The 25,606-nt window shown below is 38.7% G+C and overlaps 1 protein-coding gene across 9 annotated transcripts in view; it reads left to right on the top strand.

Annotated features, from left to right (window-relative positions):
- dmd (dystrophin) overlaps positions 1-25,606 on the top strand; it is a 1,998,855-nt gene that overhangs the window by 206,754 nt on the left and 1,766,495 nt on the right. The window contains exon 1 of one of the 9 annotated variants that reach the window (XM_063050908.1): positions 4,697-4,943. The exons of the other annotated variants lie outside the window; for them this stretch is intronic. Coding sequence (XP_062906978.1) covers positions 4,913-4,943 — 31 coding nt within the window. The 5' untranslated portion in view covers positions 4,697-4,912. Of the gene's footprint in view, positions 1-4,696; positions 4,944-25,606 lie in introns of those variants that run through there. 9 annotated transcript variants of the gene reach the window in all.

Genomic DNA, 25,606 nt, shown 5'->3' with positions numbered 1-25,606 from the left:
TGCAATAAGGTAGATGATCTTGTAGCACAGATAGAGATTGGCAGGTATGATTTTTGTGGGCATTGCTGAGTCCCGGTTGAAAGTAGACTATGGTTGGGAGCTTAACATCCAAGGATACACATTGTATCAAAAGTTCAAGCAAGTAGGCAGAGGGAGTGAGGTGGCTCTGTAGCTTTTAAAAAAAAAATGAAATGAAATGCTTAGAAAGTGTTGACATTGTGTTGAAAGTTGTAGAATCCTTGTAGGTAGAGTTAAGAAACTGGAAGGGTAAAAAGACCCTGATGGGAGTTGTATACAGACCTCTGAACAGTAGCCAGGATATGTGATACAAATTACAATCAAAGATAGAAAAGGCATGCAAAAAGGGCAATGTTGCAATAGTCAAGGGGGATTTCAATATGCAGGTAGATTGAGGAAAATCAGGTTGGTGGTGGATCCCAAGAGAGGGAATTAGTTAGAATGCCCATGAGATGGGTTACTGGAGTGGCATTGTAGTTAAGCCCACTACATAACATCTAATTCAGAATTGGCATTCTCCCAATGATCCAGATTTGATTAGGGAACTTAAGGTAGAGGAACCCTTAAGAAACAGTGATCATAATATAGAATGCACACTGCAGTTTGAGAAGAAGCTAAAATTAGATGTATCAGTATTACAGTGAAGTAAAGGGAATTACAGAAGCATGAGAGAAGAGCTGGCCAAAATTGATTGGAAAGGGACACCAGTAGAACAACAATGACTGGTGTTTCTGGCAGAAATTCAGAAAGCGCAGGAAAGATCCATCCCAAATATGAAGACATATTCTAAAGGGAGAATGAGGCAACCCTTCCTGACAAGGGAAGACAAAAAAAGCATAAAATCAAAACAGGGAGTGTATAATATTGTAAAAAATAACGGAAAGGAAGAGGTTAGGGAAGTTTTTAAAAACAAAACAAGGCAGTTTTTTAAAAAAAACATGAAGGGGGGAAAGATGATGAAATATGAAGGTAAGCTAGCCAATAATATAAAAGAGGATAAAGTCTTTCTTTCAGATATAAAATGAGTAAAATTGAGAGGACAGTTGATATCGGAGCACTAGAAAATAACATTGTAGAGTTAATGAGGAAACAGAAGTAGCGGGCAAACTTTAAGTATTTTATATCAGTCTTCACTGCGGAAGACACCAGCGGAATACAAGAAATGCAAGAGTGTCTGGGGGCAGAAATGAGTGTTGTTGCTATTACTGCAGAGAAGGTGGTTGGGAAGCTGAAAATTCAGAAGGTGGGCAAGTCACCTGGATCAGATAGACTACACCCCAGGGTTCTGAAAGAGGTAGCTGAAAACATTATGCAGGCCTTAGTAATGGTCTTTTGGAATCACTAGACTCTGGAATGGTTCTGGGGGATTGGAAAATTGCAAATGTAACTCTACTCTTGAAGAAGTGAGGGATGCAGAAGAAAGGAAATTATAGACCAGTTAGCCTGACTTCACTGATTGGGAAGATGTTGGAGTCCATTATTAAGGGATGAGGTTTTGGGATACTTGGAGGCACGTGATAAATTTAGCCAAAGTCAACCTAGTTTTCTCAAGCGGAAATCTTGCTGAACGAATCTATTAATCTTTGAGGAAATAACAAGCAGGATAGACAAAGGAGAGTCAGTGGATGTTGTTTATTCAGAAGGCCTTGATAAGGTGCTACGCATGAGGCTACTTAACAAGATAATAGCCTATGGTAGACGGAAGATTGACTGACTGACAGGAGGCAAAGAGTGGGAATAAAGGGGGTTTTTCTGGTTGGCTTCCAGTAACTAGTCGTGTGCCACAGGTGTTGGTGTTGGGACAGCTTCTTTTTGCATTATATGTCAGTGATTTGGATGACAGAATTGATGGCTTTGTGGACAATATGAAGATAGATGGAGGATAGTGTTGAGGAAGGATGGTGTCTACAGAAGGACTTAAACAGATTTGAGGAATGGGCAAAGAAGTGACAGATGGAATATAGTGTAGGGAAATGCATGGTCATGCACTTTGGCAGAAGGAATAAAGGCATAGACTATTTTCTAAATGGGTAGAAAGTTCAGAAATCAGAGGTGCAAAGGAACTTGGAAGTCCTTGTGCTAGATTCCCTAAAGCTTAACTTGCAGGTTTAGTTAGTAGTAAGGAAGCCAAATAAAATGTTACCATTCATTTCAAGAGGACTAGAATACAAAAGCAAATATGTAATGCTGAGGCTTTATAAGGCATTGCCTCAAATTGGCAGCTACCAGAGTTGGGGGAAGGAGAGACCGTGGAAGCTGTGATTGTATTTTAGAGTTTCTGAAAATGGGAGGACATGAGTGTGCTTGATAGGCAACATGGATGTAGGGTGATGCAATCGTTGCTTAGTTAATGAAATGTGTGATATTGACTCATTTTGTGGATAGCTTACAATGTGTGTGGCGATGGACTTTTTGTGTATATTTACAGTTCTTCTGCAATTAAAATAAAAGTTGAGTGAGTATAACCCAGCTCTATATTTTCCTTTTCTTCAAAACATTCTTCTTTTTAATCTGCATAATGTATTTTAAAAATGTGAAGAATCCATGACTACAGGTGAAACAATCACGGGTTCCAGATTTCCTGATCCGGGGTTGGTTCCTTCTCACTTTCTGGGACCAATTAGAGGTTGCTGGGGACTTTTCAAATTGCACTCATTTTCTGAGCCCCACAAACAGAGACAAACCAATAAAGTTTGTTTTCTTGTCAGATCATTAATTTACTGATCATAATATATCCATGAAAGTTTTAAGTGACCCAGTTTCCTTATGATTTTCATTATAAATAGTGGACTGCAGCAGCAAAACTGTACCAGTTGCTCATATTTAGTTTAAGGAATACTTTTAATGTGACAAATGAGAGAATTGCATTACATTGCACAGTTTCGCAATTGCATGCACAGCTGCAAGTTCATGTGATAGCAATTGATATGCAAAAGTATTTGTAAAATAAGTTTCAGCTTTAATCTAGGAAGGAATATATGAACTGTTCCCACAACCTATAAGCTTACTTTCAAGGACTCTTCATCTCGTGTTCTCACTATTTATTATTTTGTATTTGCGCAGCATATATTTTGCACATCGGTCGTCCATCTTTTGTGTGTTTTTTCATTGATTCTATTGTTCCTTTTCATTTACTGTGAATGCCTGCAAAAAATTAATCTCAGGGTAGTGCATGCACTTTGATAATAAACTTAATTGAACTTTGAATTGAGGTGGACTTTTGCCATGATAGTTGCTCTGAGATTAGATGTTTGACACTTGAGTGTGCAAGGTGTCTGGATGTCAACAAGATTATTCCAACAGAATGCAGCATTGTATTTCCTTGCAACATTCTCTTTGACTCGCATTCCTGCTCTCTCCCCCTCACACCCCCATCTCATGACCCAACCCCAGGTCCTCAGCTTGCAATCTAATGTTACATTTACTGTGGCTGGTGCAGTTAATGCTGGCCTGCACAGGACTCGCAAGAGAATTGCATTTTGGCACGAGGTGGTGACAAATTACAGGAAAGTGCTCCTTCATGAAATGAAGAAATTGCAAGCACTTTTTCATTATGCTACAGGTAGAAGAGTTGCTCCCTGTATATCCATGCATTTGTGACTCCCTCCTGCTCCATTTTCAAATGGCCTTTCTCTTCATGTTCCCCTCTGTTCACTCTTCTCAAATCACATTACATTGCCTGGAGAGAGCTTTTGAAAGTCTGAAAGCAGTCACTTATTAAGAAAGGTTGAAGTCACCAATATCCGTTACTTACTGCCATCCATCTCTTTTGCGGAGAAAAGTTAAGTAACTTGCAGATTCGTGTTGTTGACCCCGTTTTCCTCCTTGCTTTGTGTGGCTTCAGCTATACCTCTTTAAGAGTGAGAGTTCACTGGAGCACGGCCAGCAATAAATAAGCAGAGCAAGCCAATTGTCTTTTTTGTCAGCATGACATGTCAGCTCTGTGCTTTTCAGTATTGAACTAGAAGCCTGCACCATTCAGTGCATGTGAGCAACAGAAGGCATTTTTGACCTCTGAAGGTTCTTATTGTCTCCAGGATAGAGCTGTTGAGCCCCCTTGTTGTCCTTAAAATGTTTGTACCCTATCAGCATTCACTTTACATAGACTTTTGATGTTGATGCATCCTGAGTCCTTGATTACTTTCCCCCCCTGCACAAACCAAGTTGAAAATTGTGGTTATTTTATTATTGTCATAAACGAGCCTGATTTGAATCAGAAAATGTATTTACCTTAACTTTTAAAAAAAAATGTTGGACTCTCTGATTTTGTTTCAAGCAAGAAAATGTTAAATATTTGTGATTTATTTTAATTATAGTGTGACAGTATTGCACCAAATAGGGTTTAAGTCTACACATTTCCAACTTCTCTCTGTGTAATGTACACGTTGTTTTAGTGAACAGCAGCCCCAAACACTTCAGGATTGCACATAAGAACAGTAGTTGTAGGGTTGAAAGACAGGAGTTTCTCTGTGGGAATGTACATAAACTGTTGCCGAAAGAACAGTGACAGCTGCCCTGCTCTGTTTGAAGCTAGTATTTAGGCCATTACTTGAGCAAATCCTTATATGTACTGTCAATAGGAAGTTGTAATGTGAATGGCTATACTTTTAGGCAGGAAGTTTGTTGCTTCTGCGCAAGGTCTGGAATTTGAAATATCTTGGGGCCTCAACAGTGCCGACATCAGTGACTGAAAAGTCTGATCGTTTGCTCCCCTCTTGAGTTTCCTTTCAAGGGCAGTTGATTTGTTTTGATGCATGTATGCAAGCGAAGGGAAAGGTAGTCGATTCCTCAAATTGGATTATAAATGTAAAAGGGACAAGAGTGTAACGGAAATAAATAGTTCCAATTTTAGAGCACTTTGACATTTGTTTCTTATAAACTGCAGTCTCCAACAATGTTTTGGTGTGAGGATTCTGAAGACAACTGTAAGTTTAAGCCAGTGAATAATGTTCTATCCCTACTTGGAAATTCTCTTATTTCTGTTATATTTTTCATGAGGACATGTTAATTAAAAGCAATTTGTTCTTGTGCACAACTAGTCTCCCTATTATTAATTCATTTCAGGGCATTGTTAGATGTATAAATTATAAATAAACTGGGATTTATGCATTTTGAGCATAATGGATGTAAAATATTATTTAGCAAGTGTTAATAATTTGGAGAATGATTGTAGCTTAATCTTTATAGATAATGAGCAAAACCGTCATCTTTAAAAGACAGTAATTCCCAAAGTTTCTACACTATATAACTGAACACCAGAAAATAAACATGTTAAATACTGTTTTTACTGAACAAGATTGAGCAAAGATTTAAGAGATAAAATGTGAATTACAGTGTTACATGTCAGTTTGCATCCTTTTCAGATGGAAAGACTGCATTGTCTATATGTAAGCCAAGAGTGTGAAATAATTTGCTCCAATTATTTCACATCTGCTTACCAAGTGACCCAAGAATTTACTGGCAAATACAATTTACAACACTGGAGGGCCTTTGACCTTCGTATCTGTGCCAGTATTATTGTGGTTTTAAAGGGGATCTTTCCACACTACAGCTGTTTCTTAAAGCTTTCCCTGGTTCCTTTATTGATCATGTCCACCTTTGTTGTTTTCCAGAATTTGATTCATGTTGAATCCATATCTCTAGCCTTAATGTTGCTTATCAGAATTAATGCTGCAATGTGTGTTGTTTTCTTTCCCGTGCCCAAGCATTTACTTTAAGAGCTTTATTGACAATATCAAGTTTCATATCAAAGGTACACTCATAACTCAGTGCGTGCATTATGGTTGTTTACAAAATGTTCCTTTTCTGTGATTCATTATCAGTTTGGAATGGTAGGTATATGCACCTTGAAACCAGAGTATTTTGAAATCCTGTTTGGAGGATGTTCAGATGTCACAGAAGATGGGATTTTTATCATAACAGTTGCTGCTCTGCAGAGCTTTACAGATACCATAGAATGTAATAGTTCATATCTGTGTTCTGTAATATATATATCACAGTAAATCTGAATGATATACAAGGATAATGTCCTGACTTTTGTACTTGTAAATTAAAAGCTTTGAATGCTAAATGTACAGTAAATTGTGTACTCAAAACCAGCAGTCACTGTGGCATTGAAATTGCCTTTTTCCAACATCAGATGCCATTGGCATTGTTTTAACATAAACCCTGTTAATTCATTAACCTGGCTGAACAGCCAGTCACATGGAAATATTCCAAATTACCCAGGAATTAAAGACGGCAACTGTTTACTACTGTTTAGTAATTTTCGATTGTGAAGTAAAGATTGGGGCATAGTTTGAAAAATATTTTTCTATCTGAATGAAAATATCAGAGTTGTACATGGATACCTTGGCAATAAAACTGAACCTCTGAACCTTTGAACATATTCGGGTAAGGGAGTCAAAGTGCAAACAACAGGAATTCTGCAGATGCTGGAAATTCAAGCAACACACATCAAAGTTGCTGGTGAATGCAACAGGCCAGGCAGTATCTCTAGGAAGAGGTACAGTCGAAGTTTCAGGCCGAGACCCTTCGTCAGGACTAACTGAAGGAAGAGTTAATAAGAGATTTGAAAGCGGAAGGGGGAGGGGGAGATCCAAAATGATAGAAGACAGGAAGGGGAGGGATGGAGGCAAGAGCTGGACAGGCGATTGGCAAAGGGGATATGAGGGGATCATAGGACAGGAGTCCCGGGGAGAAAGACAAGGTGGGGGGGGGAACCCAGAGGATAAGCAAGGGGTATAGTCAGAGGGACAGAGAGAGAAAAAGGAGAGTGAGAGAAAGAATGTGTGTATAAAAATAAATAACGGATGGGTGTTTAATTCCACATCCCATTCCCATTCTGACATGTCTATCCACGGCTTCCTCTACTGTAAAGATGAAGCCACACTCAGGTTGGAGGAACAACACCTTATATTCTGTCTGGGTAGCCTCCAACCTGATGGCATGAACATTGACTTCTCTAACTTCCGCTAATGCCCCACCTCCCCGTCGTACCCCATCCGTTATTTATTTTTATACACACATTCTTTCTCTCACTCTCCTTTTTCTCCCTCTGGCCCTCTGACTATACCCCTTGCCCATTCTCTTGGTTCCCGCCCCCCCGTCTTTCTCCCCGGACCTCCTGTCCCATGATCCTCTCGTATCCCCTTTGCCAATCACCTGTCCAGCTCTTGGCTCCATCCCTCCCCCTCCTGTCTTCTCCTATCATTTTGGATCTCCCCCTCCCCCGCCCACTTTCAAATCCCTTACTCACTCTTCCTTCAGTTAGTCCTGACGAAGGGTCTCGGCCTGAAACGTCGACTGTACCTCTTCCTAGAGATGCTGCCTGGCCTGCTGCGTTCACCAGCAACTTTGATGAAGGGAATCAAAGTGCAACATCTAATTTCTCACGATAGCTGAAATAGTAAATGGCTTTATTAATCTTGGAGGATATAAAGGTATTTTTTTCTGAGCATTTTACAATAAGGATGATTTGTAAGTGGCTAAATGCCATTGCGTATTTCCTTTTATCGGGGTATAGAAGGCTGCAAAGTGATGAATGGGCACCAATTCACCGATCTCAACTTAAGCAATTCTGTGTTGAACTGTGAAAGTTAAGTTATTTTCAGATTAATTGTGCATGATGCCCTTACTTGAGCTAGAATTTCATAGTGTTAACAACTAGTTGAGTAGGTAGGCAAGGTTGCCATTCAAAAATGGGCAGGATGCTCAAAAACTTGATGTTCTTCTCAGTATGTTGTTAGATATGCAGTCACAAAGAATTGTTGATGAAAAGTACCATTTTTTAAAAAAATCTGAGGACCATGCATCAAGTATTTCATTGTAAGTGCTCACCTCAAGTTTCATTGTTATTCGAACAAGCATGTTTTAAAATTCCGTAGGGATTAGAAAATGTATACATTTAGTAACTGAGAACATAGTGTATTGGCAGTGATAGCCAACCATAGTTGCTGCTTTCTTTCATTTTCAAGCCTGATTTGAGTATGCATTGCTTTGATGTTTATGGTTAAGGTACAGTCAGGTTTTACCCTACCAACACAAGACAATCTTCTCTTGAAATTTGTATCTAGCATTTCCTCTTCTGTCACCACATTCCATTTGTTTCGATCTACTGCCACATCACTGCTAGTTGCTCTTTCATTGAATAGATCTGCATCCTTGGAATATTATCCTTCTCTGCTTAGCTAACCACCTTCCTGAATGCTTCGTACAACTTCCTTCAGGCCCTTGTTTTGTGACTATTGTGTACTCTTGATAAATATTCAGGGACTGCTCACCTTGCTTGTCTAATTTTTTGCTAAAAATAAATTATACTGCTTGTGGTCCATCACGATGCCAGATTCAGATATGGTGTACAAATATCATACTTTGGTCACCCTGGGGCACATTTTAATTGGTACAAGTCCTTGCATGTGCATGATCCAGGTGGAGTGTAGCTGCAAGGGGGCTGATTGAAAGTAGGTGAGCTGCCAACAATTGTCACGCCCCGACACTACATCAGAATGCCAGGGAAAGCCAGTTTAGATTTAATATTGGTGTTGAAATGCAACGACTAAGGTGGATTTAAAGAAGCAAATGTTTTATGCCCTGTACCTGTCTCAGGTTACTGGTGGAGACCAAATATCCTTGTATGTCTTTTGGTCTCTTGGAGGTTATTGCTGTTACTTTGCATCAACAAAATGAGCCTCAACTTGATTCAGCTATAGCTATTTTGAGCAGGAAAGCAAAAAAAAGTAAATAAGGAGGTGCTGGAAATGTTTTAGTAGTTCAGGTGACATGTTTCAAGGCAAACAGGGTTCAGATTTTAGGATGGTAACTGTGTCAGAATTGAGAAAATTTGTGGTCAATTAGTAGGTCAACAAATTCATTCAGATTCACATTGGTTTATTGTCACCAGGGGTAATGAAATTCCTTGCTCATGCGAAGCTCGGAGTAAACAATATACTTGGTAATCATAAATGCAACAATAAAAACAGCTGTGTACACCAAACATGAAAATAGTACAAAGATCTGAGGTAAAACAAAAAGAAATGCTGAATAATAACAGAATAATAGAGGTAGGATTAAGAGACCAACAATGGGGCAGCATCACTCGGAAGGGGGAATGTGAAAAGCATCATTAATTCAAGAAGTCTTATTGCAGTGGGGAAAAAAGCTGTTCTTGACCCTGGTCATCTGGACGTTCAGGCTCCTGTATGTTCTCCCAGAAGGTAGATGAGAAAAAATGGAATTGATTTCAGTCTTTATCCACTAAGAATTCAATCAGAAATTTGGATACTGAACATACCGCTCTAAAAGTTTGCCACCATTATCTAAAGTAGCTAAATAATTGTATATAGTTGAATCTCTCTGTTATGTTTTTTGAGGGGTGAGGATCCTGCTTAAGAAGCTGGGGTCTGTAGCCTGTGATTGCCTCAGAATGGAGCCTTCCTAGTACTGTGTTTCCTGCTTAATTATTCCAACATTGGGACAATTCTGAAACTTAAAACTGATGTTTCTTCAGTCATTAATATCTGCAAAGTATCCATTATGGACGGATTAAAAATGGATTATCCATTTTGGATTCCTTGGCTTCAGGTATCTCTCACACAGTTAACATACTATTCAAGAGAGGCCAGTGGGGCTAGTGGTTCTTGTGAAAAGTCCTTGCTGTCTTATGGTCATGGTGAATGGTAGTGGGGGTGTGGAAGCATATTCAGTAGGTGTATTGTGCATAGATAAAAGCAGAAAGGATATAAGAAGTTCAAATAAAATAGTTTGAAAAGTAGTTTTATCCATGTATTAACTTTTGCAAAGGATAAAAATCAATGAAGAAAATTTTCAAGCTAAAGAAATAGTTACTTTCATATCTCTTATTTGTAATTGTATTGAAGGAATTTTGTACTTTGCACTGTCGTGGGTTGGCATTTTGAATTCATGCCAAGGCCAAAGACTGAATAATAGTACCACTGATCTGTTTGGAATTCTGTCTTGTTAAAAAACAGATAAAACAATGCCGGAGATTTCTCTCTCATGAAGTATTGCAGTTTTTTAGTTTTGAGACTCTGTTATCCAGAAAATGTTTCAGGCTGAAGCAGATGGGTATCGATCGTGGATTCTTTGAGATTTTCAGATTTTCAGGTTTTCAGTGCTTCCGTTAAAATGCCCAACATCTAGGAGAATATATGTGCATTGAACTTTTTTTTGGTATTCTTAAGCCCAAGGCTTCCTTTTCTATTTTTTTTTGTAGTCTGTTTGTTAATTAACTAATTAACTAAAAGAACTCCACAAAACCAAGTCAACTAACTCCATCAGTCATTCGAATGTTTTTGAAGCTTAAATATTATGAGGGGAAATAGTAACATTTAATTAAAAATATTATTGTCTATAGCTGATGAAATAGAATTTCCCTGTCTGCTTAATTTGACTTTTTGTTGTCTCCCTTTTTCTTGGTTTCCATTTGTTTATTCTACAAACCAAATAAAAAAATGTAATTTGGTTTACTACAGCATCTGATGCTGTACCTGATCCAAGCTACTTTTGGCTTCTGTCATCCACAGCAAGTATGAAGGACCTCAAATTACTCAATCAATTCTTCCTTGTCTTGAATTTATTTAATGAGTGCTCTTTATATCTCCAGCACACACTGTCTTTGGTGACTTGTAAGAATGTATTGAATTTTGTTGGGGAAGAATGTCTTATGTTGTGTTTTCCCTTGGTTCCATAAGAATAAGGCAAAAAGGATAAATAATGGGTGGGGGGGTGGTCCCTTTTTGTATTCTTGGACCAAAAAAAAGCCAGAAATTTTGTTTCCACTTGAAATTCTCTCTCCATTCTTAATCAATGCATATGGTGTATCCTTTAACACCAAAATATAACATTGACACCCCCCCAGAGGAAATTGAACTCTATTTGCATAATATTTTCTGAAAGCACCTCTATAACAAATTGCATTTGAAGTTAGAGCTAAATCTTGAATATATATCTGTATACGCTGCTACTCTTGCTGTTTCAGTGGTGATGCTCTTTTTTTGTCCCCTTTTGCAGAACACTATCTTGTTTGTATTTGGTGTACTTATCATTAAAAGGTGAACAAAAGAAGAAATAAACCCATGAATCACTATACTTGATTCTTCAAATTAACTGGTGCTTTAGTTTCTTGTGTGTGAATCAGTATCAATTATTCAGAGCAAAGGCTATTTCTTTTTCCCCTCTGCAGATTTCAGATTTAATTTCTAGTCTTCCACCCCATTGGATAACCTTACAACATTCTACAAATTTGGATTAATAATCCACAGATGCAAAATGTAAAATATTTATCTTTCAAAAACAGGGATTTTGGTGAGTGGAGTGGCTAAGTGGTGGGGGGTCGAAAGTGAATTGCATTGAGTATTATTAGTTTACACCAAGGAGCTTAATGAAAGAGTGGCCTTTTACAGATGCTTTCAATAAACAGTTCTTAATTTTCATGATGAGTATGTGCACCGAAGCAGTTTTGAGTTTGATTGGTTTTGTTGGCTTTATTGGAGGATTCATGGGAATGCAACAGCACATAATAAAAAGCCTGCATGGGGTCTTCATTTGAATCGATATTTTAATAGTAATTTCAGAAAACAGCTGAATGTGGCATGAATTTGAAATTTGTGTCATATCATCTAATCCTGTTTTTGAAACTTCCCAAAAATTGCACAAGAAGTTTTTTCAGATGATGTTTTTGGGAAAATACTGTTTTTTTAAAAAATGAAGTGTTTACTCTGGGGAATGATGTTGGCAGCAAAGGAAGGAGGTGGTAACAGTGCTGTAATGAGGTGAGTACTTTGTCCAGTAATTATGAATGGAGATGTAACATTACCAGACCCCATGAAGTACCTGGTATTTTCTTTTGCCCTGAGATCAAAAGGGATGTCCATTTTGATGCTTTTGTATTCAAAAGGAGAAACAATTGTGTAACATAATCCCTTGTTCCCTCTTAAATTGTGAGTCATTAATGTGCATTGAACTTAATGTAATTTCAGTCATATTTCAGGCATATTTTGACTGGATGTACTTTTAAGTCCTCCATAATACAGAAGTGGATATTAAATGAGTTATTATTATGGTCCATTTATTCTTGCAGCTTATGGTAGTGATCCTCTATCTCTCTTGTAGACCACTTAATCTTGTCAAAGAGATGACATAATTTGGGATGCAGTTACTCCTGCATGCCACCAGAATCATTTGCAATGGCTAATTTTTTTATATCTCAAACTAAACTTAAACTTTAATACTGCTTGCACAGGAGTTAGTTGCAAGCGACTGTCATGGCTCAATGCACAAGTGAATTAACAACAGAAGATGTGAGGATGCAGTTCTGTGCTATCTGTTGTGCAGTAGGACAATGACCCCCTTATCTGCAGTTGCCCTGCTCTTGCACTCCTGCCTTAGGTCACCTAGTGCTTCCATATTCATGGTGCACTGCTTATATACTGTAAGAAGGACAGTGAATGGTCTTTTCATTAACCTATTTTGGTTTTTAGATAACATTATTTGTTCTCCTTTATTCTCCATACATAGGATAACTAACCTATTTCAGCCTTCTCATATTATTTTATGACCTAGTGTTATGTTCTACATGATTGCCCAAACACATTCCACAGATGCCAATGGAATGAATTTTGAAATGGGTACAATGCATTGATACTGATAGTGCATTTACTGCTAACAGTAAAGATAAATTTCTGCCTGTTAGGTTCTAGAAACATACGGTATAGCAGGAAGCCATTCTGTACATCATGTCTGCATGTTACTTTTGAAAAAGCCTTCGTGTTCAGTCTCACTTCCCTGTGTTTTGGTCGTAATGTTGTAGTGGGTTTATAAAATGTCTTGAAAGAAATCTCTTAAAAAGAAAATGAAGAAGTCCACAACCATATGGAGTAAGACCTAGAAAATGTCCAGTTCTAGGCTGATGTAGTGGTATGAAGGTTACTTTCCATCTCAGTGCCAGGCAATAGCAATATCCAATAAGAGAAAATCCAACTATCATCCCTTATATAATCACCATTGAATACATCATTGTCAAGGTCCTGAGGGTTACCATGGACCAGAAATTGAATTGGAGTAGGTGTCTATAGGAGCAGGTCAGGAGCTAGGAATCCTACAGGGAGCAAGTTGCCCCTTAGCTCCTCAAAGCCTACATTCTACAAGGATCAGGTCAGGAGTGTGGTGAATACTCTCCACGTGCCTGAATGAGTGTAATTTCAACAATGCTCAGTGGGTCAGATTTAACAGAAGCTTGATAGGCACCCCATCCACAATCACTTACAAACTCTTGTACTGACACATAGTAGCAGCACCTTGTACCATCTAAAGGAGCGCTGTGGAGAGGGGAACCTATGACGGGACTATGTTAGTGAAGGGCAGATGCAGAGGGGAAAGAGTTGTGATCAAGGTGGATCAAGAGAAGACAGAAGAGGATAAGTTACCATAAACTGAAGAATTCAATGTTTGTACTATCAGGTTGCAGGTGGAATTTGAAGTGTTGTTGGATATGTATTGCAACTCCTTCACAATTGTTTGCTCAAAATCTTGGAGCATTGTGGGCATACACACATCTCAAGAACTGCAGAAGTTCAAGAAAGTAGCTCGCTATCACCTTCACAAGGGTAGCTAGGAATGAGAAATGAAATTCTGGCCCTGCCTGTGAAGCCTACATACCTTGAATGAATATAAGAAAAAAATCTTGTTAAGCATCTTATATTGAAGCACCCTAGTTATGTTCTTCACCACAAGTAAAATTGATTTCTCTGTATCACACTCTCAAAAGCTTCTATAAATTTTAAAGTCCTCCATTAAGTCACTTCTTTGCTTTCCTCTTGCAAGAGAAGAGACTGTCTTTTTATCCTTGCATGATATTTATATTCTGGCATTACAGCCAGCATCATTGTAAATCTAACCTTCATAAAACCAGAGCTGCGATCCACATGTTAAAGGTGCTCTACCTAGGCATTGATGTGGATTTACATAACTTTGCTACTTTTCAATTCTATCACTCAAGAAATTTGAGCGTCGGGTTTGTTTTGATTTTGGCTTTGGCTCATCTGTAATGCACTTTTTAATTGATTGATGTATTTATATTTCAAGATCACTTTGTTTCTTTACCCCCAACTAGAATCATACCTACTGAATAATAAGTGATCTCCCAATTATTCCTTTCAAAATGCACTGCAGCACAGTATTAAAGTTAATTTGTTAAACTATTGGCTGTTCTGCCTTAACTAATGAATTCCAGCAATTTGTTACACTCCATTCCTTGTCCACACTGAGTGCTGCCAATGAACACTTACGCCCCCCACACCAGCATAATCATTGCAAACTTTCACTGCCCAGCATCTTTTTTTTTCCTTCTACTCTCTGCCTTCTGCTTTGAAGCCCGCTTGAAATCTATTCATTTTTCCCCCAATTCTGCATTATTTAGCTTTATCTAATTTTTCAGATTTGGGACTCCTCATCAGAGGCATTTTAAAAATCTGTATAAATTACTTCAGTATTGTTGACTAGCTGTTAGCTCCAAACAAAAACTCAGTGATAGTTCAAGGGAGACTTTCACTGTTGAAGTGGAACAAACAATCCAGTATCATGCTTGTGCTTCCAGATATTCTTCTGTTATTCCCTTTGAGAGGGATTCCATTATCTCCTTTCCTGCCATTACTTAGCTACTTGATCTACAATTCCCTGGGTGTGTTCTATTCCCTCTCTTCAATGTAGATATTTCTGTCCTAACTGACAACCATTGAGTGTCATATCTTTTTCCATTGAAGTGTTAATTATTTTCAGTAATCTTGCTGGTATCCCTTACCCAAATTATTTTAATGTGCAGTGAAGCAATTCATTTAGATCAGAAATGTTATTCTATAATTTTGTTATATTCTCTATTCTGAGGGGAGCTGCTGTATTATTTATCATACAAAATGCTGTCCACTTGTTCTGTCTCACTGATAAATGCTGAAGCAAGCGTGACTTGATATTTCTACCATCTCCCCGTTATTACCTCTGAGCATTATGATGTCCATTTTGTAATGGCTTTTTCCATCCAAACCTTTTTACTTGATGTGTTTACAGAATATTTTGCTCTTTTGTTTGTCCCTTAATAATTTTATTTTATATTTCCACTTTGCCTTCCTAAACAACATTTAAAATATTCATTATCATTCTTATTTGTCCATCTTCTCAAGTTCTTCTAGTCTGTTTTTTCAGTCTGGAATAGCTTTCAGTCGATCACCAACTATGAAAAGAGGCACCCCTCCTGACCCAATGACCACTGCTCTCAAATTGATTAAATGAATTCTACTGCAGATTTTACTTGCAGGTCTCGTTTCAGACACCCACTCTCGTGCCAGTTTAGCCAGACCATCACCAATGCCCCTTACCCTTTATTGTCAAGGAAGAGGAGGTGAGAAAGCTGTTCAAGAAGCAAAATATCAAGGATGATGGTGGCCCTGACTCTGTCTCCCCTACTATCCTTAAACATTGTGCTAACCAGCTGTCAATAGTCTTCACAGACGCTGTCATTCAGTCTGTTAAACTGTACACTGCTGCAGCATATTTCAAGAAATCTGTTCTTATTTCAGTCCCCAAAAAATCAAAGATCACTGGTCTCAATGATTACAGGCCAGCTGCAATCATGTTAATCAGAATGAAGATTTTTGAAAATTTTTCATTTCTTAAATCCATAACTCATAATTTTCTCGATCCACTGCAGTTTGCCTACAGATTTGTAATCAATGTAGTTAACATCGGTTTGGACTTCATACTACAGCACCTCAATTCCCCTGGTACATAAGGATTTTCTTTGTTGGTATCATTTCTGCTGTCATTACCATTATCCCAGAACTTCTGCATGAGAAACTCTCCAAACTGAATGTGCGAGATCCCACCTGCAGGTGGATCACAAATTTATTCTTGGAACGGAGGCAGCATGTGAGACTAGGCAAACACATCTCCACGTCCTGCTCAGTCAGCACTGGTGCACCACTGGGGTGTGTTTTCTCACCTTTCCTCTTTTTTCCCTCTAAATACCAATGATTGTGTCTCCAGTGAGTCATCGGTTAAACTGATAAAGTTTGTAGCTGACACCAGTCATTGGACTCATCACCAGAGATGGCAAATCGAAGTACTACCAGGTCAGAAACAAGCTTGTGTACTGGCGCAATCACAACAACTTAGAGGTGAATGCCCTCAGATCTGTGGACATGCATATCAATTTCAGGAGAAGGGTGTCTCCTCTCCACCCACACCTCATCAACAAACAGCACTGTTTCAACATTCAGGTTCCTGGGCATCATTGGTTTGCAGGACCTCATATGAGAGAACTATATCTCCTTCATTATCACAAAGGCTTAGCAATGGATGTAGCAACTGGTAAAATTCCACCTTCCCCAGAACATACTAGTGCAATTCTGCACTGCCATCATGGGGAGCATCCTCACATCAGTCATTTCTGTCTGGTTTGGTGCAACACACTATGAATACTGCAGTGTATTGGCGGATCAGCAGGTAAAGTCCTTGGCTGCACTCTATCATCACTGCAGACTTGCATGTATCCACTACAATGAAGCATGTAGGAAATATAATTGCAGACACTATCCTCCTTGCAAACTGCCTTTACTAAAAGCTTCCTTCTGGAAGGTGCTATTGGGCTATTAAAACAAAAGCTTCATGCTATTTTAAAGTTTCTTCCCCCCAGGCAGTTAATCTGATCCTTCATTCTTGTTACCGCCTTCACACGCCTTTATCTTTTACTTCAGTCACTACACAGCAAACACTTTAAATCACATTTTACAATGCTGTTTACTTTGTAAATTCGTGCTGGTATTTATGCACATACTTTATAATTGTTGAATTGTTTTTTTGTTGCATGATGTGCCAACACAGCACAGCAAATTCCTAATTCAGTGGATTCTGGTTAATTGGGACACATTGGGACCAGTCCATGTTGGTCCAATTATGCAGCTGTCCCAATTAGCCGAAGTTTCATGGAAATATTTAAAAAGGTATTTTTAAAAAAGCCAAGCTACTGTTTAAATAAGCAATAAATTGTTTTTAAATGAAGTACAGAACAATCTCGAACACTACCAATACTACTACAGTATTATGCTCTTTGTTGAGAACCTTTGCTCCATCTGTTACAAAAAGTGGAATTTCCAAGTGGCCACCCATTTCAAATCTACTTCCCATTCCAAAATGTCAGTCCATGGCCTCCTCTACTGCCACGATGAGGCCACACTCAGGTTGGAGAAGCAATACCTTGTATTCCATCCGGGCACCCTCCAACCTGATGGCATGAACATTAACTTCTTGAACTTCTGGTAATTGCCCCTACCCCCTTCACCATTTCCCATTCTTGTTTCCCCTCTCACACCTTCACTTCTTATCTGACCATCACCTCCCTCTGGTGCTCCTCCTCCTTCCCTTACATCCATGGTCTTCTGTCCTCTCCTGTCAGATTCCCCCTTCTTCAGCCCTACATTTCTTCCACCAAACAACTTTCCAGCAATTTACTTCACCACTCCACCTCTCTGGGTTTCACCTATCACCCGCCACCGTGAATTTGTCCCTCCCCTCCCTCCACCTTCTTTTTCTGACTTCTACCTCTTTCCTTTCCAGTTCTGATGAAGGGTCTTGTCCCAAGAGGTTGACTGTTTATTCCCATATGAGGATACTCCCTGACCTGCTGAGCTCCTCCTGCACATTGTGTGTGCTGCTCTAGATTTCCAGCATCTGCAGTACCTCTGGTGTCATAGTATTATCAAACTGTGTATTGGTTCCTAATAGATTTCAATGGAGGAATTTATTCAATGTATGCTGCTGCCATGTTCTTTTGATTTGACTTTACATGAAAAAATCTGCGCAGACACCTAGTGCAGATAATGAACTGCTTTCACACAATGCTTTTGATGATTGCAACCTCCAAATCTTCATTTTCATTGTTACCTTCGAGATGATTGTCTAACCTTCAAATTCTTTGTAGTTCCTAACTTGTAGAAGTAATGAAATAATTTAATTTCATTTCTGACTGTTTCTGGCATCTCCAAGCCTGAATGCTTGAAACTGCAGTGAGCAAAACAATTCTGAATTGTCTTGTTGCTTATTTCTCGTCAACGATCACTGCCTGTAACCTTTTGCCTTTATATGCTGAAGCTCTTAAGTCACCCATTCATGATTCTAAGGAAGATTAAAAATGTGATATTGATGTTGTACAAAAGATGAAGAATAATGAGATGTGTCCCTGCTTCAGTAAAATATATTGCATTCTGGAGTGTCACCTTGGCTATAAGATGTACCTAGGTGCACTGTTGAATCAGTGTTGAAGGGAATAACGAGAAAAACATTGGAGAAGCAAAAACTTCATTTCTTAAATATTAATTCAAATTGAACTGTTTATTTAAAAACTTCATAATATGGTGCAGTATGGATGCAATACCTTCTGTAGTTTGCCATATGCCAAAAGTGATTTATTTAATGGCTTACAACTGGCACACTGCACTGTAATGGTGTGGTTCTCTGGCGGCTGAAATGGAGCAGTTGAGTCTGTCCATCAAGGCATTTGAACTAGCAAACAGTGGAGGAGTGTGTATTTGAAGGACTCTGCACTATTATTAAATTGTTTGACATCCAGAAGTGACCACTTTGCAGATTTTGCAGCAGTAGGTTCAGATTTTTTTTGAAAGTGTGCTTGAAGGCTTAATCTGTTTTCTTTCTTATTTGTTCCTGTACATGTTCACAAGCCATGGGTACAGACAAAGATGTACAGTTTTGGTTTTACTTTTTTTTAATGGATGTTTCCCTTGTAATTATGTTTGGGGAAACATGATAATAGTTTTCCTAATTGGTCTCAAGCTTATTTTGATCAGTAAAGTTCATGTAATTTCCAAGTAAGCCTATAGTTTTATATTAAAGATATATATGAGGTAATGTGCTTTGAGAAATGCTATCAAACAAATAATGTTGCTAATTGCATAAAGTGTGATATTGTGACAGATATCCAAAAGTGTAGGATATTAAGATATGTTGAAAGAAGAAATGGGAGACAAAGAGACAGACAAGGGAAGTTCTATATGAATCGTGGCATCTGAGGGCATGACCAGCAAAGCTGGCTTGATCAAAAGACTGAAGGCACATTACTTGATAAACAGTAGATATTCCACAGATGCTGGTAACACAAACAAAATGCTGGAGAAGCCAGCAGGTTAGGCACACTCACAGAAAGGAATAACAGTGGACGATTTTGGCTGAGACCCTTAATCTTTACTTGAGGACTCTAGCTATTTCTATGAGTGATATGGCTGGAAAAAATGACAGGGATGGGAAGTGAAAGCAAAAAAAAAACTTTTATTTGATCACTAGCTGCAAGTGGACATTAATGACAACATAAAATTATCTGGGTCTCATAAAGCTGTAAAGCTGAGTATTTTGCACACTAATATTGAGCAGGCACACTTGTAAATGAAGTTGGACTGCAATACTGTGGGTTTTTTCAAGCTAATTTATACCTGGAATGAAATATTGATAACCAGAGTAGAACAATATCAATTTGTTTAATCTGTATGAATTCATTTAACCATCAGTGCACGAAACCACAAATTCACCCATCTTTCAATATGACACTAACCTGCAATTGAGTGCGATTGAAATGAATTTGCATATCCACTGAAAATATTGCTTAAAATAATTCCCCATGGATGCAGTATGCTTAGGAGTATCAGAATTTTACTACTGACCCTTCCCCCCCCCCCAAAGGAAGGAATGCAGAAGGAAGGAAAATGGGAAGAATTACAAATAAGATTTTGAACTACCCACCTGTACCTACATTGCCTTGCATTAATTGAAAGAGTGGAAATACAAAGTTAAATTTTATTTATTTCAAAATCAACTTTGTTCATAATAGAAAGTACAGTATGCAAGGAACCAATAGTGCAAACCCTTTAGTGGTGTTAACATTTTTTTAAATACACAGCACCACTGTCACATATATGCCCCTGGGTTATTACTGCATTTCAATGTGTAAGAAGTTTACACTGCTGACCTAGCACCTCTGTGACCGGTAGCAGAATTACTTTTTTTTAAATCAGTGAGTGTACGTAGAAAATAGGTACAGCAAAAGCAAATCAGTGCAGCTTTTACAGCTTGAGGAATAGTAACATTTTAATGTAACCAGGCGATTGAATTTAAAATCAGACCTTTGGAATTCAGCAGGTAATTATACGCGTGCCTTGCATCAAAGGTGTTTGCCTGTGAAAGGCAAACACAGCATGTATGCAGTGAAAGTTGCATGCAGAGAGGTGAATGAGTTCAAATTTTCTTCAGGTATTTTTATGAGGTAGTTTATTTGCGAAAGAGCACATTGGTGGATGGATAACTGGTGCTGTAACCAAACACTGTGCTCACATACTTGGCTCTACATCTCTTCATCATGTGTAGATCTTGCAGATTGTCGCTCCTATCACCTTTCCTGTTTCACGGAGAGCGTTTCAAGTTTTCTCCATTTTGTCTACAACTACTTTGAGCTGTTTCCAATTTTAAGGCATATCACATGCACGCACAGTTTGGGTACAGTCCAAGATTTGATTTCGAGTTTGTGCTGATGATGGAGCTATGCCATGTAATCTGAGTGATCTTGGCTATGGGAGTGTCAGGTATTGATCACACTCCAGTCCTCCTTGACTGGAAAACTTGGATGTTTTAGAATAATAATCTGCTTTGATTGTGAAACCTTTAAGAGTTGATGTCTACCAGCTCCAGGTTCACACATAAATTTCAACAAAACTGAACTTGCTGAGTGCTGTCAGCAAAGAAATTAAAGAGTCTCATAATGCTTCACTCACTTTAAGTCATTGAATTAACAGTTTATGTCTGTATGGGATTATTGAAAGAAATGGTGAACTTGGCAAAAAGTACCAGGAATGTTTGGTAGCTCTGGATCTGTACTTACTGGAATTTAGAAGGATGAGGTGGGAATCTCATTGTCTAGCCTTTGAACATTGGAAAGGTTTCAGAGTAGATGTGGAAAGGATGTTTCCCATGGTGAGGGAGTCTAGGACAAGAGGACACAGCCTCAGGATAGAGGGGTGTCCATTTAAAACAGATGTGGAGAAATTTCTTTGGCCAGAAGGTGGTGAATTTGTGGAATTTATTACTTCAGGTAGCTGTGGAGGCCAGATCGTTGGTTAGTATTTAAGGTAGAGCTTGATAGGTTCTTGATTGGATACGGAATCAAAGATTACGGGGAGAAGGCTGGGAAGTGGGGCTGAGGGGGGGAATAAGGATCAGCCATGATTAAATGGAGGAGCAGACTTGATAGGCCAAATGGCCTGATTCTGCTGCTATGTCTTATGGTCAATGGCCTAAAAGATTTACAATTTGCAGTTTGGGCATGATATTTCTAGATAGCCAAGATTCATTTGTATGGCTAGTACAAGTCTTTCTATGCATGTTTAGACATCAGATAGTTGTTTATCCTTCAGACAGTGTTTGTGTTTGGGCAAACTGCTGTGTATTCAATAACATTCTGTGGTCATTTTGTTGAACTCCAGGTCCTCTATTGATTTCCAAACTGTACATTCATTATTTCCAACACCATCCATTAGAAATCAATGAATGGGCAAGTCTTCCCACTCTTCAAAAATAGAGACTAAAAAGATTTACCAACTTGTTTCTTATACTGAAGAGGTGTAATAAACTGAAGAGCCTTTGGGAATTAAAGAATGCCTTGATAAGAAGTATACTTCTATCAGTGGTAAAGATCTTTCCCAGTGTATTATAATAGATTAAATATCCCAGGATCTATTTAATTACATGGTTATATCTCCATGGTTTACACCACCTACCCACATGAGTTGGTGCTAAACATGCCACTTACTCTTTATTGTCAGACTGTTTGAAGGAGTGCATTTCATTTTCCATTTCACTCTTAGTATGGTCTGAAAATTAGTGTTGAAATAATACCAATTTGTGTTTTTTGGCAATGAATGAACTGCTGACTTGTTAACTGTAACACATAAATGTAAGGAGAGGGTGACCACAGCCCTGATTTTAAGCGTTTTCCTTGAATTAACAACAAAATCAATGCCTGCATTACAAGGTATTCTTGTTTGCTTATGTAGGATGATACAATAAACGTTTACTAATCACACCAAATCCTGCTATTTTTTAATGTAAAGAGAACCACAATGAAGTTGTCTCCAGCTCGCATATTGTAACATGTATTTGATTTTTAGAATTGTGAATGTAGCAAGAAGTCCCAATAGTAAATTAGGTCATTGTAGTTTTGCATTGGAGCACGTTTCATCCTGTGTTTCCCTGTCTAAATTGTTAAACATTCCATTGTCAGCAATGCAATTAGTGAAGGTACTGATTGAACATGTTTTATTTTGTTCTCCTTCATATTATATCCTTAATATATGCCACCTCCCACCCCCAATCACCCCAAATCTGCTCACCAAATTTAGGCATCTCCCTTTCCATTGATGGACACAATGCAAATGGAATTGCAAGATCCTAGGTCATTTTTGACTAATTGCTAATCAAAAGGAGTCAAATGGTTTGTCCCTCATCACAACCACTTTGGATTTTGGCTGATATGTCATTGTTTAGTTTCTTCATGTCGTCCTGACTAGTTGTTCTGGAGGTTTCATGGTGGTCCATTTGGTTCCACTTCATCTGTGTTTTCTCTTGAATGTCATATGGTGACAAGCTCCACATTTGATTTCCACAGCTGGACCAGTCTTTGATATGAATTGTTCTGTGGGTTTATGACTAACCATCTCTTGATCCTAAGGTTTCTCCAGTAACGGAAGCATGTTTATTGTATCTACTTGATGAAGACCTCTAAAGTGTATTTCTTCCACTTGCCTACTCCCTGTGCCTCTAGCTCTGTCAGTTTTTGTCTTGTTACTAAATACAATACAACTCCTTTAATCTGGCATTCTTGGAATGGTGGTGCTACACTAGCACACTTTCCAGACCATTGGATGTTACTCATATTACTCCACCATCACACATTTAAATTGTTTTCTTTAAATGTTACACAGTGGAATAAAAAGCATCAAGTGAACTGCAAGTGTGGATGAAAACAAAGCCTTGGTATGTTTGAAATTTCAGGAGTGCAGCCAATAGAAACAGAGGCGTTTGAAGAGTGTGGAAATCTGAACTTTTGCAAAGTGCAAGGGAGTGGGTAAGGAAATGAATCATAGATAATTGCTGGTGCCTTTTCAAAAAAAGTACTCTCATTGGCTTGCGCAGCAACAGCTTTCCATTTACTGGATTCCATTCTTTAACTGGAGCCAGATTCTGAACCAATAAGATTTCTAAATAGTCAGACAGATGATTAAAGTTTTACTGCTGTGACATCTTGTTGCTGATTATAGTAAAGAGCAGCATCAATAGATATAGTATTTGCTAAAGTGATTCTATTTCAACATGAAATCTGTCTCCTTTGATTGTTCAACAGATTTGCAATACTTTTGATACCTTGCATTGTTCTTGCAGTTGGTGGCAATTTTTGGAAAAAGTTTAAACATGCCACTTCAGCAGTGTGGACATTATGCCCATATTTAACACGTTAGAGCAGTTATGGATGTTTCTAAACCATGAAATCATTATTTTAGATTTTCTGGTGTGTAGCATTCAGTGTTTTTGACTCTAGAGCAGTAGTCCCCAACCTCCGGGCCGCGAAGCATGCAGGGGTGCACCGATAGCCGGAATGCACCCAGCACATCTTTAAGAAAAAAGCTGAAATAAACAAGCTAATTAATTAGGTGCTGCCCAGAAGCCAGTTTTCATTAGAGGAACTGAGGTGGAGAGGGTCAATAACTTTAAATTCTTCAGTATTAAGGATCGACATTTCTCTCTCTGAAAAGTGTCAGAGGATCTGTCCTGGGACCAGCATGTAACGTCATTACAAAGAAAGCACGGCAGCACCTGTACTTTATTGGAAGTTTGTGTAGATTCAACACGTCACCTTGATCCTGACAGCCCTGTCTTTTCAGCCTGTCTGGACTGGCGTTTAAATTGACCAAACAATGGAACAGTTAAAGGCTACAGCGCCCTGGAAAGAGTAATAACCATCGCTTAGAGCAAGTGAAATCAGCAATCGCCTCTGATCTGGGCGGACATTTACGTGCCAGGTGACACCCAATTAATTAGCTTGTTTATTTCGGCTTTTTTCTTAAAGTTGCGCTGGGTGTGTTCCGGCTACCGCTTCACCCCTGTATGCTTCGTGGGCCGGTATCGGTCCACGGCCCGGAGGTTGGGGACCACTGTTCTAGAGCATCAGCTCTTTGGACTCCACTGTGAGCAATCACTTATAGGTTAAATTTAAGTAAAATGTAACTAGACTGAATTAGGAAATGAAGGCAAGAAAGGTTTCTGACAAAGCTGTCAAGCAGAAAACTACCTACTCCTAGACCGTATATTTGCTAAGGCTTCAAAGCTTAGATACTGCCCTGCTTTGTTTGAATGATACAAAATTATATTGGTTACGCAGTGAAGCAGAACACAGTGGAACCATATGCTCTGTTGCAGGCAAAGCAGAATAGATTATTGAGGCAATTGCATAGTGAACTGCACTTGCAGGCATAATTCAAATGCTCTGTATTTTGATGCATCTGACCCCAGCTATGGGAGGGAGGAACCAATTATATTTTTGGAGTTTTGTAAGGAATTATGGATATATGTACCGAATATGGATTTGAATACTGAGACCCTAACATCAGAGTATCTGCGTACTGGCAAACAAGGCCTACTTGGGATGTGCAATTTTTTGCTGAATTAATTTTTATTTCTGACCAAAAAGCCTTCATAAACCATGGCTTTCTGGAGATGGTAGCCATTTTTAAATGATAGTTGTCTAACAGTTTCATTTCTAATATTGTAATGTGCCTCCAGTAGGGTATGTATGGACCCTTGATCTTTGAAGATTAACCAGTGTGAACTTCACAAAACAGGTAAAAGAATTGGGAGAACTGGGGAACTAATGAAAAAAAAACTGATTCTGAATATAAACATAAAACAATATTCTTTTCCCTTGTAAATGAAATAAAATTAAAATTCTTTAATGTTTAAAACAATTAAAAGATGTGCAACTAAATTTAAATAATTTAAAGAAGTATATTTCCTCAAAGCATATTGGTTCCTAGCATTTGTTTCTGTCTAAACAAATGAATAAATGGCATACTGTCTGAGAGCAGATGAGGGAGAGGCCGAGGACCTCACGTGGTCTGTGCACACCAGCTATATGGTGAAAAAGGCACGACAGCGCCTCTTTCACCTCAGACGGTTCAGGAAGTTTGGTATGGGCCCCCATATCCTAAGAACTTTCTACAGGGGCACAGTTGAGAGCATCCTGACTGGTTGCATCACTGCCTGGTAATCGCAGGACTGCAGAGAGTGGTGTGGACAGCCCAGCACATCTGGTTGTGAACTTCCCATGATTCAGGACATTTACAAGGACAGGTGTGTAAAAAGGGCCCGTAGGATCATTGGGAACCCAAGCTATCCCAACCACGATCTATTCCAGCTGCTACCATCCGGGAAGCGGTACCGCAGCACAAAAGCCAGGACCACCAGGCTC

Source organism: Mobula hypostoma, chromosome 6, assembly GCF_963921235.1.
Source record: "Mobula hypostoma chromosome 6, sMobHyp1.1, whole genome shotgun sequence".
NCBI lineage: Eukaryota > Metazoa > Chordata > Chondrichthyes > Myliobatiformes > Myliobatidae > Mobula > Mobula hypostoma.
Note: the sequence above shows the minus strand (reverse complement) of the source record. Positions and strands in the feature narration are given on the sequence as shown.